This window comes from Arvicola amphibius, chromosome 6 (genome assembly GCF_903992535.2).
Source record: "Arvicola amphibius chromosome 6, mArvAmp1.2, whole genome shotgun sequence".
Lineage (NCBI taxonomy): Eukaryota > Metazoa > Chordata > Mammalia > Rodentia > Cricetidae > Arvicola > Arvicola amphibius.
The window spans coordinates 32,053,990-32,069,349 of NC_052052.2; the positions used below are offsets into that span (position 1 = coordinate 32,053,990).

The 15,360-nt window shown below is 49.1% G+C and overlaps 1 protein-coding gene across 1 annotated transcript in view; it reads left to right on the plus strand.

The window, feature by feature from the left end:
- Cfap57 (cilia and flagella associated protein 57) overlaps positions 1–14,522 on the plus strand; it is a 69,461-nt gene extending 54,939 nt beyond the window's left edge. Inside the window, exons 22-23 of the mRNA XM_038333772.1 lie at positions 6,854–6,986; positions 14,308–14,522. Of these exons, the coding sequence (XP_038189700.1) occupies positions 6,854–6,986; positions 14,308–14,522 (348 nt within the window). The remainder of the gene's footprint in view (positions 1–6,853; positions 6,987–14,307) is intronic.
- Positions 14,523–15,360: the final 838 nt, after the last annotated feature.

The following is a 15,360-nucleotide window of genomic DNA, read 5'->3' on the forward strand; positions in this document are numbered from 1 at the left end:
TTGCAGGGTCTGTGTAGGCAAAAGCCTAGCTGAGAAATGTATTCTCTCCCGGGATGTGGGAGGTAATGGACACAGTATCCGAGTAGACCAAGGCAACCTTGCTTTGCTGCTCTTTGGCCAGGAGGAGGCTGCGGGCCTCCAGAGACCACTCTGTTTATCTGTAACATGGGGCAAAGGACGCCAACCCCAGTGCTACTGTGATGCTTGGCCAAGACAAACTGCAGCCACCTTCCTGATACAGAATTAGAGCTCAAAAAATGTCAGTTCTCTTCCTTTATCCCAGCAAAGATATTATTCAAGAGCTACAATGAAAATAAATGAGTCTAAAGATCCATCATGCGTGGACCAGAGAAGCCTTTGGCCTGGGGATAGGAAAGGAGAGCACAACTGATTCCAGACACACACACATACACACACACACACACACACACACACACACACACACACAAACTCTCACACACATACACACAAACTCTCACATATACACACAAACTCTCACACACATACACACTCAAACTCTCACACACATACACACTCAAACTCACACACACACACACACACACACACAAACTCTCACACACATACACACTCAAACTCACACACACACACACACACACACACACACTAGGTGATGGCTAGCAACCCTGAATGTCTTAGTACATGGAGGTTCGGAGCTGGTAGAGCTCCTATGTGGCTACCAGGGCCCCTGTACTTTATTCCAGAATGACTAAGGAAAGCCAGGGCAGACACGGTGGCTGAGCAACTCATTGGAAAACAACTGGGGGGGGGGGGGAAATGAGGCCACCATCTCATTTGTATATCCAGATAGGAGCCCAGGGCCTCCCCACACTGTCCCCGGCATACTCGTGCAGCTATGGAAATGAGACTGTTGCTATGCAATACAAACACCTTGAACACACATTTTCTCCATCCCCCTGCACATTTTTCAAGGTCTTCTTACACAATGAGCTGTGTGTCCGCCGCGAAGGATTCCAAGATAGACGTAAAGTGTTCCCGCCCTCAGAGAACCTGGGGAGCATGGACCATGACATTTATCCCATGGTGTGGACCCTCGGGGGAAAGATGCTCCTTGAAGACTCAAAGGAGTGAGGGCCTCAGTGGGCTGGAGGGTGACTGAGGATCAGCTAGAAGGACCTTCCTTCCAGGCAGAGACAACAGCTGGAGAAAACGCGGAGAAAGGAGTGGGGTTGAGAGTGAGGACTCAGGAATTCACAGACCTTGATTCACAGAGCATCCAAAGCAGTGAGAGCCTTGAACAACACTTAGCGTTGGGTTGTGTTGGAAAGGGCCCTCTGCCCCTTGCCAAGAACTACGAGGTTCATCCTAACACAGGTCAGAGTGCTTCTCGGATACAGTTGATTGCCTTTGTCTCAAAAAGGTAGACTCAGTTAGCAGAGTACTCAGTCAAGTGGAGAAAGAGGCAGGAGACAGGTTAGGGGTCAAAAAAGAAGAGATCAGAGAGGGGGATGTGGTGATGCCAAAGGCATTTCCGAGTAGAAATGAGGAATTGAAATGCCCAATCAGGCCCAGTAGGAAGGTGGGAAGAGCAGGAAAGATAACAGGCTGGCCTATCTGTGCAGTCAAATGATCCTACTATCAGATGTGAGCCTTCCAAGATCACAACCCTCACCTGGGTCAGGTTCTTCCCCACTGAGGTAACAGCTTACCCTTAAAAGCATTAACTCAGAGCAGCCAGTAGGGGGAGCTATGGGCATTCCCTTCCTTTCTCTGCTTGCCATCAATATCAGAGAGTTCAGCCAGGGCATCATCACTCTGTTCCAAGGGCCTAAGGCAGCCTTGTTACATTGTTTCAAAGTCTCTCTATAAAGGCCTTAGTGTCTACAGACTGCTCTGGGATTCAACAAACTTGGAACTGCTCAGATCTTTTCTGTGCTGCTGGAGAAGATTTGGAAGACTGGAAGGGATTTTGTAGAGCATCTTGGCCAGGAGGAAGAGAAGGCTTAGCAAGCTCGTTGAGTTTGCTTTTTTTTTTTTATTTGCAAGGTCACACACAGTTGACCTCACTATGACCTTTGGGTTTCTGAGAACACAGGCTACCTTAGAAAATTTTTAAAGAACTCAGCTTGTCTTTGGCCATCATTCTGTCTGAGCTACTGGAACAGGAGTGGCACAAAGAGGAGGTGAGAGAGTGCGTGTGGATGGCAGTAAACATGGGAACAGGGCTCTGTGGAGGTGGACACAGCAACACTCAAACCTCCATTATCACTATCTTAATGTCTCCATACCCCAGTGAATCTGAGAATACATTCCCCCGGGGCTCCTAAAGGGTGAGATGAGGTGATGTGTGCAGGCTGTGTAGGGAGGCTGCCAAGGTGATACATGCGGGCTGTACAGAAATGCAGCCAAAGTGATGCATGCAGACTGAGCAGGGGTGCAGCCAAGGTGGTGCATGCAGACTGAGCAGGGGTGCAGCCAAGGTGGTGCATGCAGACTGAGCAGGGGTGCAGCAAAGGTGATACATGCAGACTGAGCAGGGGTGCAGCCAAGGTGATACATGCAGACTGAGCAGGGGTGTAGCCAAGGTGGTGCATGCAGACTATGGAGGGATGCAGCCAAACCTCACAGTTACTAGTCTTTCTTTCTTTTTTATTTGTTTGTTTGTTTGTTTGTTTGTTTTGTGTATATGAGTGCTCTATCTGCAAGTGTGCCTTTATGTCAGAAGAGGGCATCAGATCCCACTATAGGTGGTTGTGAGCCACCATGTGGTTGCTGGGAATTGAACTTAGGACCTCTTGAAGAGCAGTCAGTGCTCTTAGCCTCTGAGCCATCTCTCCAGCCCCATTACTATTATTTTTAGCAATATTTTTATCATCAAAGTTTTAGAGCCTTTTGTTCTGCTTGCTCCCTCTGGGCTTCTGGCTAAGAAGAGTCTTCTCCATCCTCTGCCTCCCCTGCCTCTCACAGGCTTGGGCTCATGCTTCTGACTCCCATGACATCTCTGCGTATTACAGCCAAGAGAGACTTCCATGTTTAGCACAATGACCAGTTCATAGGTCGCTATCATAGGTAGAAACTGTGACACTGGGGGCCAGGGGTAAGGGTGAACGAAGCATGGAGCAAGCAGATGCATGGTGCTGGGCTACATTTGATTTCTGACCTCAGCCACACGCCAGTAAAGATGGTGTTGTACAGGGCTGCAGAGATGACTCAGTGATTCGGAGCATTTGCTCCTCTTCCAAAGTACCCAGGTTCTGTTCCAGCACCCACCCACATGGTCGCTCACAGCTGTCTAACTCCAGTTCCAGGGAATCCAATGTCCTCTTTTGGCTTCCTCTGGCACCAAGCATGCATGTGGTGCCAGATATATACCAGCGAAAGACCCATACACATAAAATAAAATGAAGGGGGAGGGAGATGGAGTCGTATTCTGGGGGTGTGGCATCATGGCGGTGTCAAAAACTGTCAGTGGGGTCAAAGACAGACACTCATACTAAAGGGAACCAAGATCCAGAAATCCCAATCATGAGTTTGTGGCTGGGGTGGGAAGAACATAGGAGTCTGCCTGGAGTCATTCCAGTAGTAGAACAAGCGGCCAACAGTTGAGACAAATCACACTGGGAGACATCACCCAGACACAAAACCGATGGGACCCAGTGACAAAATGGTTGGGAGTGCCTAGGAGAGGAACCTGAGAGGACTGGGAAGGGGTAGTCACAGTCCCTAGTCTTTGTCCCAGGTATGGCTCTTCCTTTATAGAACGAGGCAGAAGTGAGACCAATCAGCGCCAGCTAAGAGGGGTAGGGAAAGGGCCTCCTGGCCTCCCAGGCCTGCGAGTGTGCCCACGAGTTCTTTGTGGCTCTCAAAAGCCCCTCTCCTCTGTTTCCGTGTCCACCACATTCTTCCCCTGCTTCTCCAGCCCACAAATATTTATTGAGCACATCTCACATGTAAAGCAATGTCCTAGGTCTTGGTGCCCAATAAAAATGTACTGAAGCAATCATATTATGATATAAAGCTGGCATGGGGAAGATCCAGGGGAGACTGGCAGGGAATTTAGTTACTAGACAGCATCTGGAAAGGAAGTAGGGGTGACCCATTGCCAGAACAAGGGTTGGTTAAAAAAAAACCATAAAGCATTAGATGGAGAAAGCCCGCCAACTCAGAAAAGCAGGCATGGAGCCTGGCCTGGAGAACAAAGACTGGCAGCGAGCACTGGGCATCACTTGCAGTGGGAAGCTTTAAACCAAGGAATGACGAAGTGCAGTGGTATGCTGAGACGCTAAAGGCCTGGATCTGTGCTTAGACTGAGTCTCAGGGATAGCTTATGATTTGGGGTATCTCCAGAGGTCCCTGCTCCCCCAAGGGCCCCTTCCTCAACGCATAGGAGAACTTATCACAACTCAGAAAGGAGGCTTGCAGTCCTCCAGCTCTGCCCCCACCCTCGCCACTCCTGATGTAACCCCACCTAGAGGTGCCCCAGTGAGCCATCTCTGAAGCCCTGCGCAATGCCAGACAGCGCCCTCCTACACGGACTTGACCTGTAGTCAGGCACAGCCAGTTAGAAAAGCAGAGACTTGGTCTGGGGAGATGGCTCAGTAGATGAAGCACTTGCTACACAAGTGAGCCAATCTCAGTTCAAATCCCCAGCACCCATGTACAAAGCTGGTGTGACTGCATGTGCCTGGAACCTCAGTGCTGTGGGGAGAAGAGACAGGAGGATCGCTGGGGTTTGCTGCCCACTAGCCTAACTCTAGGTCCAGTGAGAGACTGCCTCAGCGGGACACCTGATGTCCTTCTCTGGCTTACATTCACGCACGCGCACACACGCACACATACAGGCATGCACATACATATACAGCAGAGAGAGAGAGAGAGAGAGAGAGAGAGACTCTCGGGACCTGCACCAGACCAACTGAGCTCCATTTAACAATGCAGGGGTGATTTATTTGCAGGCTTGTATGGGACTCTACCTGTGAGACAAGCTGAACATTGAGGCGTGGGCTCTGAGATCAAAGTGGCCAGTTACTGTGTATCTATGGGCGTGGGGACTCCTCCCTAGTGATAGCTGAGAACCCTTGCGCTAAGTATGAGGTGGAGAGCAGAGATTTGAGGTGCAGGAAAGGTGAAAGAGAACACACACACACACTGTGTCATGTGCCTGTACCCTTATCCTATTGTTCAGTTCTCTGGAACATCCTTTACCCTCTTCCTTTCTCTTTTAAGCCTCAGCCCTGGGGTCAACTCCTAAGAGCCCAGCTGTTGTTCAGACAAGATTAAGTGTCTTTCCTGTGTTCCATACTCCTCCACAGCAGCAAGCCAGAGCTACACAATGTGTTCCTACCCTAACTAAACTGTAAAGTCAAGAGCAGTGACCAGATCTCACTTTCTGCTTCAGGAACAGCTGACCCGTGGCCAGTACTATCCTAGTGAGGGTCGCTGTTGCTGGGATGAAACACTGTGACCAAAAAGCAAGTTGGAAAAGAAAGGGTTTATTTGGCTTACACTCCCACATCACTCACTGTTCATCACCAACGGAAGTCAGGAACTCAAACAGGGCAGGAACCTGGAGGCAGGAGCTGATGCACAGGCTGTGGGGGCTGCTTACTGGCTTGCTCTCCCTGGCTTGCTCAACCTGCTTTCTTATGTCACCCAGAGCCACCAGCTCAGAGATAGCACCACCCACAATGGGCTGGGCCCTCCCATATCAATCACCAGGTAAGGAAATGACCTACAGCCAGATCTTATGGAAGCATCTTCTCAACCGAGGTGCCCCTTCCGATGACTCTAGCCCGTGTCAAGTCGACGTAAGCTAGCCAGCACAGGTACCCAGCACAGACTTCTTAAATAGATGAATACTGGTCAAACATAAACAAGTGAATCTCCAGTGGACACAGCAGGTGCTAATTAGCTGCCTACCATTCTGTGTTGCTCACCAGTAGCACGGGGCTGAAGGCAAGAGTCTTATGTTGCACATAAGGACTTAATAAATGTCCTAGTTGGGCATTGGTGGCACATGCCTTTCATCCCAGCATTCAGGAGGCAGAGGCAGGTGGATCACCGTAAGTTTGAGGCCAGCCTGGACTACAAAGAGAGTTCCAGGGCAGAGCCAGGGCTGTGACAAAACAAAACAAAACAAACAAACAACCTGTCTTGCGGGGGGGGGGGGGGGGGAACAGATACCCTTTAGTTTCAACAAATAAAGGTGTGAGAAGAGGATAGCACAGTGCTGTTGGGGTTGACACCCTGGCTCTGTTACCTGCTGTGTAGTTCAGGCCACTTACATAACCTCTCCGGTGCCTCAGTTTATTTCTCTGTAAAATCATGGTTATAGGGTTTGGGGTGTAGTACAGTGGCAGAGCATGTGCCTAGCTCTCCTAAGACCCTGGGTTCAATTTCCAGAACCATCACCGAGTGATGGTACAGAGTCTATAAGGGTTAGAGTGTTAAGCACATTAAAGCATATTCAGAGCACCTAGGGAAGCATTGTTGTGGGTGTTTGAAAGAGCATGGGTGGGTAGGAAAGGTGCTGAGCCCCCAGAAATTGAGGTAGCTGGTACCTTGAAAGGCTGGGCAGTGAGCAGGACAGGGACTCACTGCCGTGCAGGATCCAGAGACTAATCTGGGTCCAGGTTCCTGGTCCTCAAGCCCAGCAGGGCATACCCTGCACCCACCACCTGATCCTCAAGCCCAGGAGGGCACAACCCTGCACCCACCGATAGGTCCAGGTTCCCGGTCCTCAAGCCCAGCAGGGCATACCCTGCACCCACCGATAATTAGGTCCAGGTTCCTGGTCCTCAAGCCCAGCAGGGCACACCCCACACCCACCGAGCCCTTGTCCACCACACTCACTGCCTTCCCTTCTTTTCCAAAGGAAAATGTCTCCCTGATCAAAGAGATTAATGAGCTCCGCAGGGAGCTGAAGTTGACCCGCTCCCAAATCTATGACCTTGAATCAGCCCTGAAACTGTCCAAGAAAACGCGACCACAAGAAGCCCCAGAGACAGGTAATGCCACTGGGAGTTGGGCACTGAGACCAAGGCCCGATGGCGGCCATGAGCAGGGCTCCCTTTGGCTTCTTTCGGTATCAGCTCCACTGGTGGCGTTTCGGAGCCCCTCTGTGGCACACGCCGCCTCTCCAGAGGACTGTGAGGCCCCGCCTGCAGCCACGCTCTCCTCACAGGGCCACAGGCGCCTGTCTCAAGTCCTCGGGGTTAGCTATAATTCAGAACTCAGAATCTTGCAGGTTTTGGAAAGAACATGCTGTATATTATGTAACATCCCCACAGGGTCTGGGGCAGTGCCCTGAAATCAAACACATTAGTATTCTGCAGCGACATGTGAATATTCAAGCCGAGCTTCATGAATTTAAAGCAGTGTTCCATTTTTAAATTTTTTTTTTTTTTTTTTTTTTTTTTTTTTTTTTACATTTTAGAATTGTGGGTAAGGGACCTGTCCAATTAAAAGGAAGACAAAAAGATGAGAAACTATTTAAAGACAGGGGAATTACGTAAGACATGTTCAATAGGTTCATGGCTGCAATGACACATTAAAGAGCCTCTGAGCATCTGGTGGCCAGGGTGAAAAGAGAAACCGTATGCTAGCGCATCCTCATACTTGGAGACTGAGACAGGAGCATTGCCATGAGCTCAAGGCCAGCCTGGGCTACAGTGTGAGACGCTGTCTCAGAAAAAGGGGGGGGGATAATTTACATAATTCTCCCTGTATGGCAGAAAGAAGGGGTTTAGCTTGTTTGCTTTATCTCCTGGAAAAACAAACTTTTTCCTGGCGCTAGACTCCATGAGAAAGGTATCACACAGCTCTCTAAGAAAGGAATGTTGTCTAAAAGCCTCCAGTCTCCACAGACATCCAGGCAATAAAGCTACGTTCCTAAGTCACCTTCATACCTGATCATCAGTACGAGAATATAAGGCATCTCTATGAAGAGTGAGCCAGTGGAGCTGCGCACCACTGTGTCCTGACAGTTGCTATTCGGAATAAAGACCGGATGAGCTGAAGCATCCCAGAGCAAATGCCTTGGGATTTCCGATGCCACAGGCACTCTCTCTGCTCTTTCTGCAATCTGTGTAGCAGCCCTGTGCTCCACGACTATGTGAGGTCTATGATGAACTACACACATGATTGTGGTACCTTGTCCTCACAAAGATGAGATCGCCTAGTGACTCACAGTTCCTGGAACACATGTATCCCTGTCGTTAATCATTATGTTTACATGTATGTATACAATTGTATTGCATTATGATCCTTTTAGGTAAGTATAACAGTTGGGACCAGAGTAAATCCTCTGAGTGGTACCCAGAGTCACCATCTTCAGTCCTCACCATGGACATGAGAACACAGCTTACATCCTAAAGCATGCGCTGCAGATTTCTGAGAGCTGAGACCACTTTCTTTGGAGGAATAAAGCACAGATATGCCTGTGAACAACTGCAAAACTTTAAAATGTTACAAACCTCGTCTGGTGTGGTGATACACACCTTTAGTTCCAGCACTGAGAAGGCAGAGGCACTTAATAGTTAATCTCTGTGAGTTCAAGAATGAGTTCCAGGATAGCCAGGGCTACATAGTAAGACCCTGTCTCAAAAAAAAAAAAGTAAGGAAGGAAGAAAAAGAAAGGAAGGAAGGAAGGAAGGAAGGAAGGAAGGAAGGAAGGAAGAAAGAAAGAAGAAAAGACCACAAACTCCACAAATGTTACTGTGTCTAATGGTACACATCTGTAATTCCAGCACTTGAAGGGGCAGAAGCACAAGGGTTAACTCCAATAAGAGGTGAGTGCAAGCAGGAAGACAGGAAGATCCCTGGGGATTGTTGGCTACCAGCCTAGCTAAAGAACAACCATCCCCAGGTCTGATAAGTGCTTTCTCAAGAGACTAGGTGGAGATCCATTAGAGGAAGATGTGGGGCGTCCTTCCTGTGGCCTCATCATGCACACCCATACATACACCACAGAAAGAAAGAGGCTGGGGAATAGGGGTGGGAGAAAGGGTTAAAGAGGAGAGCAGGAGAGGGAAGTGGGAGAAAATACTACAAATTCACAAAGCATTCTGAAAACTCCTTAGCTGGAACACCTTGATAACCCCCCCCCACTTCCCCTCCGCTCACAGGCAGCTCTTTATGTTGTTAATATGGAGATTTCCAGACATTCACTAGATTTTGAGGGCAAAATCTAGTGAATTTACCAGGAAGCATCAATTCCTGCCACTCTTGCATCTTCAATATCTGTCCTTTGTGTACCCCAACCCAACATTCACACCGTGAACTGTTGGAAAGCAAACCAATCCTATTCTTCATTTGCTACAGCTTTATTCAAGGAACATTCACTTGTGACAACTGGTGACAAGTAATACCAGTTGTTGACCTCAATCACGCAAAGCCTAAGGCTGACCTTGGGTTTTGAAATGCGCTCCCGCCCCCTTTCCCAAGACAAGCCAGTGCAAAGTACTCATTCTTCAAGTTGCTTAGGGAGCTGCCCTCTTGGCAGGTGTTTAAGAACCCTTTGAATAAAAAAGCTCGTCATCCCCTAGCCACTAATTTTCAAATTTGCAAGACAATTAGCTAACAGACCTAGCAGATACACCTGCTTGTTTTTCAATTACTAAAACCACAGTCACTAGAACGTACAACTAAAGGTGGCTATTAAAAGCCAACTAAGGTGGCCTAAATGTGTTCTGAGAACAGAGAGAGCACAAAAAGAAGAGACGATTGGAAAGCTGGGAAGGAGGTTGGTGAGTGTCCCTTACTTTCTAGGCCCAGAGAACTAAGTTGAAAATGAAGACCGCAGGAAAAAAAAGTAGCATATGCTAAAGTCTCAAGACGGAAAACTATAGGATAAAACTAGGGCAGCCTATGAAAGAAAAGTCAGGCTATTAAAGTGGACCCACAAGATGGTCAAAGGACTGACCTGAGTTGGGTCTTCAGGACCCGAATTGACCCCAACCTCTGTTGTGTTTGGTGGCATGCATGGAAACACACACATACACACACACACACACACACACACACACACACACACACACACACACGAGCAGAGGAAGCACTGTGTAAGTGAAGTCCCGAGTGAGTATGTGCTATTGACATGGGTATGTCATGGACCATGTCAAGGGCTGTGTCCATGTAGACAGCACCCCAAAGCCTCAGGTCCATGGGAAATGGCAAAAAACCTTCCCTCCTGGGGACAGTGTGTGAAAAAAAAAATCCATCCACTGTAGTTTTCTTCTCTCTAGCCCCACCCGAATATTCGCGACCTGAAGACTGCTCCCTACAGAGACTACCTCCTTGTTGAGCTGTAGCTAATAATTCACCTGTCTGTTCAACTGTACAATAAACACGCTGAGCTTCTGGGGTGGCTGTGGCTTGCTTCTCCATCAGACAGCCCAGCCACGCCCCATTCTAGCTTTTCTTTCTCTGTCTTTTCTTCAGTCCTTGCCACCCCAGATCAAGTCGCTGGAGCTGTGCAGCACTCAACATACAGACACATGTGCACACACAGAGAAATAGACAAGTAAAATATAACAAAAAATCAATGCCTTATATGTTTAAGGAAATAAAAAAAGAATTTTTATTTTTATTTTATTTTATTTTATTATTGGTTTTTGAAACAGGGTTTCTCTGAAAGACAGCCCTGACTGTCCAGGAACTTGCTCTATAGTCCAGGTTGGCCTTGAACTTAGAGATCCTGCCTCCCAAGTGCTGGGATTAAAGGCATGCACCACCATCACCCAGCTTTTATTTATTTTTGTTTTGTTTTTTTTTTTTTTTTTGGTTTTTCGAGACAGGGTTTCTCTGTGGCTTTAGAGCCTGTCCTGGAACTAGCTCTTGTAGACCAGGCTGGTCTCGAACTCACAGAGATCCGCCTGCCTCTGCCTCCCGAGTGCTGGGATTAAAGGCGTGTGCGAAAGAGTCTTCTAAAATTTTACAGGCAAATTATATTTAAAACCACAAATAGCTAGTATTTGTTATTTGAGAACTATAATTATTATAATTAGAAACTCAGTGAACAAAGGAACAAATCAAGTCATACGATAGACACACCCATCTGAAGGGAGAATTTGTGAACTAAAAAGGAAGATGGCGGCCGGGTTTCAGCCCAGAGGGACGAGAGACACTGAAGCCGGGATGAAGTGGAATAAGTCGCCAGCTACGTGGAGCCCTCAGAAGATGAGTGTTACCACCAGGAGTAACCGAGTTTTTCAGAGTCAATGAAAGATGGGGCCCATCAGCTCCAGGAATCCTAACGGTTCCCGAAAGGATAATTAGCAGCAAACCCACGTCAAAGCCACAGAACACCAAAGACAAGGGGTTCAGCGCCGCTGGGAGAAGAGCAAGGGCTGGGACACGGGAGTAACAGTACCAGGCGACATGTGACCTCTCGGTGGCAGCAGTGAGAGCCGGCAAGGGTGACGCAATCCTTTCAGAGCGCTGAAGCGTGGCGGCCGCATCACCAGGGAAACGAAGGCAGAACGTAGACCTCCGGCACCAGTGACGACCCTAACACAGGGACCACAGTAGCTGAGCTGTGGATCCAGACAGAGAATCTGAACTGAGATACCGGGCAGAAGCTTCGAAGCCAGCGGGTCTGGAACGGAACCGTCCTATGTCTCATTGTTTCGCAGCAGGAGAACCACGTTGTGTGTCAGGCAAGCGTGCACCACAGAGCGCATGTAGACGGCAGGGCAAGAGGATAACTCGGTTAACAGTTCTCACCCTTTGTGTGAGACAGGATGACTTGTCTTACACACACACACACACATACACACACTGTGTGTGCCAGGCTAGCTCACCCCAAGCTCTCAGGGACTCTCCTCTCTCTAATCTCATCTCCTTGTACTTCTGAGTTTACACACACACACACACACACACACACACACACACAAACACACACTACCATATTGTGCTTTATGCGTGTTCTGGAGAGTCTAACTCAGCCATCTCTACTTTGCAGTCTTTATGTTATATAAGCATATTAAACTTTTTAGAAACTAGAGGGATGATAGGAGGGCGGGGGAGAAAGAAAAAGAAAATCTTCCAAACCAATAAAGGGAAAATAGACCAAATTTGAAAAGAAATTAAAGAAACATACTACAGAGCCTAGAAAGGAGGAGGGAGTAAGTCCAACTGTATCCCTGACCACTTTCTTATCTTCCATCCTTTGAAGTCAGATCTGGGGCTGAGAATGTAGCTTGGTACTGAATCTTTACCATATGTATGTGGCCCCTAGGTTCAATCCACAACACTGAGATAACCATAGTGGTGACAATAATAAGTTAATTGCTTAAATAAATCTATCTGTCTATGAAAGGAAGCCTGTGGGCAGCAGAGAGGGACACTGACCAGGTCTGGAAGGTGACATGTTCTGAGACAGGGGATGTGAGGACGGGGCGAGGGTAGAGGAGCCTCACCACAAGAGCTGACTTCTCAACACCCAAACACCCAAGGAAGAGACAGAGGTTTATACACCAAAGAAGGGGGCCCCTGTAAGACTGAGCCACACACAGTATGGCCACCAGGCAGTTTGTTGTCGGAAAGAATTGAAAGAGACCGATGGGGCTGATGGGAAGAAACAGGAAAAGCACAACCCAGGCCCTGGAGATACTCACAAGCCAGAATGGGAGACAGACCAGGAAACGTGACAGAAGCCCCACATGGTGTCCTCTGGGCCATCCTCCACATGTTGCACCCCTAGGAACATTCCTGGGGCAATATGACCCAAGCCAGACATGTTTCAGAAGGTGACTGCTCCAGAGCAGCCGCCAGCCTTAGCTGTGGTCTGGTGGCCCTTCCTTGCCTCTGGGGAGAGCCTGCCACTACCCACCTCTGAAGTCCAGTGACTTCACTCAGTGATTGGACATCCTAGAGGGCCTTAAAATTACAGTTTGGAGCAAGATCCTTAGAACACATGTGGAAAGGATGTGCTCGTCGTCCTGTGGCGGCCAGAAGAGAATGTCAGTGCTGAATCCCTCAAGCCGAAACCAAATGCCTCCAGGACAGTGGCTTCACTGGCACCTGAATCCCCCAGGAAGCCAGATGGTGACTGGTTAAGGGGCTGCCTGTGAAGGCTGCTGGGAGGAACCTGGAGATGGAGCTGATGCAAAGGTCATGCCCCTGAGGACAGTAGTTACCAGAAACAACTCCTGTCAGGAAGACAAAGGGTTGATACCTAGGGAGAAAAAACACTAGGGGATCAGAAGCCTTGAGACTGCAGAAAAGGAAGCCTAGAAGGAAAGGCAGAAGGAAAGGGACTGGACCTAGGAAAAGCAAGATAAACCAATTGCTCTTTAAATGCTGGCCCCATCACAGCCATCATAGGCCGAGACAAGGCTGACCACTGGCTACTGCTGACTGTTCCCCTGAGGAAACTGTCTCTCCCTTAGCCTCCAATGTCTATTCTTTCCTAGTTTTCCCTTTAGAGCTACAGGAAAGGGCTGGCGGTAAGAAGAGGTGACAGGCAGTACCAGTTGTTAACAAGACTGATGAAGAGGGAATGGAGGTCAGAGTTCAGCTGTGCTGCTGTGGGGAATGGCAGTTTGCAGGCCATACAATCAGCTGGAGCCAAAGCACTGAACCTTGCGTGTTACTTTTCTCAGTAGCACACGTCGAGCCAGACATAGATGGGGAGACCCTGAAGGCTGGGCTGTCTCAGGTGTGGGCTGGGCAGGACAGAGGAAATAGAAGAACAAGCCAGTTAGAAAACTGGGAGTGGAGGTGTCAGGGAAACAGAGGGGGGAAAGTGGGTCTAAGTGACCAGCGAAGAATGTGAATTTAGGAGCCCATCTCGTGGGTAGAAGAGAATCACAGGAAGACGCCGTTTGCACAGGATGGAAATGCTGTACCAAAAGTGAAAGACTGTGGTTAGCTATGGGTGCCCTGGCATGGGAGATGGACAGCAGAGGGACCCTGGGTGGTGAAGAAAGGTGACATGGCATGGAAGCCACGATGACTGCTGGGAGTCCAGCCCTTTGAGGCCCAGGCCTGAGATAAGCCATAAATCCAGGGTGGTGGCAAACCCCATGACACGGACGATGGCAAGATCCAAGGTGCAGGAAGCATTAGCAGGTGCCACACAAAAGGAGGAGAGGAGTCTGTATCCAAAAGCACCATCTTTGCCAGAAGCCGGTGTCTTGGATTCCAGCGTTGTCCGCAGGGGAGTTGCACTTGACCTCAGTGAGGCACATGGACATAGGCAGGTCAGACTTACCGCGAGGGCGCAGTCTGTGTCTCCCAGTGTGAATGCTCCGTGGGTGTTTGGAGGGGGTAGAGACTGCAGTAGTACAGTACTTGGCCGCAGTGACCCTGCTGTGTCCCTCACAGCTCTCATCAAGGACATGGCCAGAGTCAGCCCTACTACGAGACTGAGTGAACAGGAGGAAACCGGGAGAATCATCGAGATGCAGCGCCTGGAAATCCGCCGCCTCAGAGACCAGATCCAAGAGCAGGAGCAGGTCCCGGGCTTCCACACCATTGCTGGAGTTCGGCTCCCTTCCCTCATCGACTCAGATGTGGATTTTGAAGTGCACACCAAGTGACCTCTGGTGAGCTGTTTGCAGCCACAGCCAGAAGCACGACATGTCTGTCACCAAGCCAGACGGCTACCTGAATCCCATCAACCTCTTTCATCTATCTGGAGAGTTGGGGTCAGAATAAAGCAGGGTGAGAATAAAGGTGTTTACTCACAGCCTTGTCCAACTTCTGCTGAGGGTGGGGCCATATGGGAAGGGGTGAGAGGAGCCTGAGGACTGGGGACTGCAGGATCTGCAGGCCTTTGTCGTTTGCTCCTGTGCAGGAACTGGGCAATCTGCACCGCAGACATGGTGAGACCTGGGGCCCGCAAGACAAGGCTGGCTGCTCACATCTTAAGTAGCTCACCTGCAGCTTCTCCCCTGGCTTTCATCTCTCCCAGCCAAGTCAGGACCAAACAGGGTCTCCTCTGGTTTCTTCTTCCTCATGAAATACCACAAGGGACTTCCTGTCTTCCTTCTCTTGCCTTCACATCTGTGTTCGGTGTGACCTTAACCAGTTCTCCATGTCTGGAGACACTTTATACTCTCTAGTAATGCCTCCAGGTCCCAACCCAGGAGCCTAGATACAGGTAGGTACTAGAAAAAGATTCCTTTATAAAATAATACTGTAACTCAAATGTCCTTGGCGTCTGTTTGCAGAGAACAGATATCTAGATCAGTATTTAAACCCACAGTCCCTCCATGCCCCTGTGACAGCCATCCTGACCCTTACCCACTGGGATCTTCCACAAATCAAGCTGGCCTGTTCAAGACTCACATCCTGTCGTCACCTTTGCAGGACAGAGTGGTTTGACATGAGACAGGGATAGAGGAGGGATGGGGTGAGCAGGGCCAGACCCTTCCT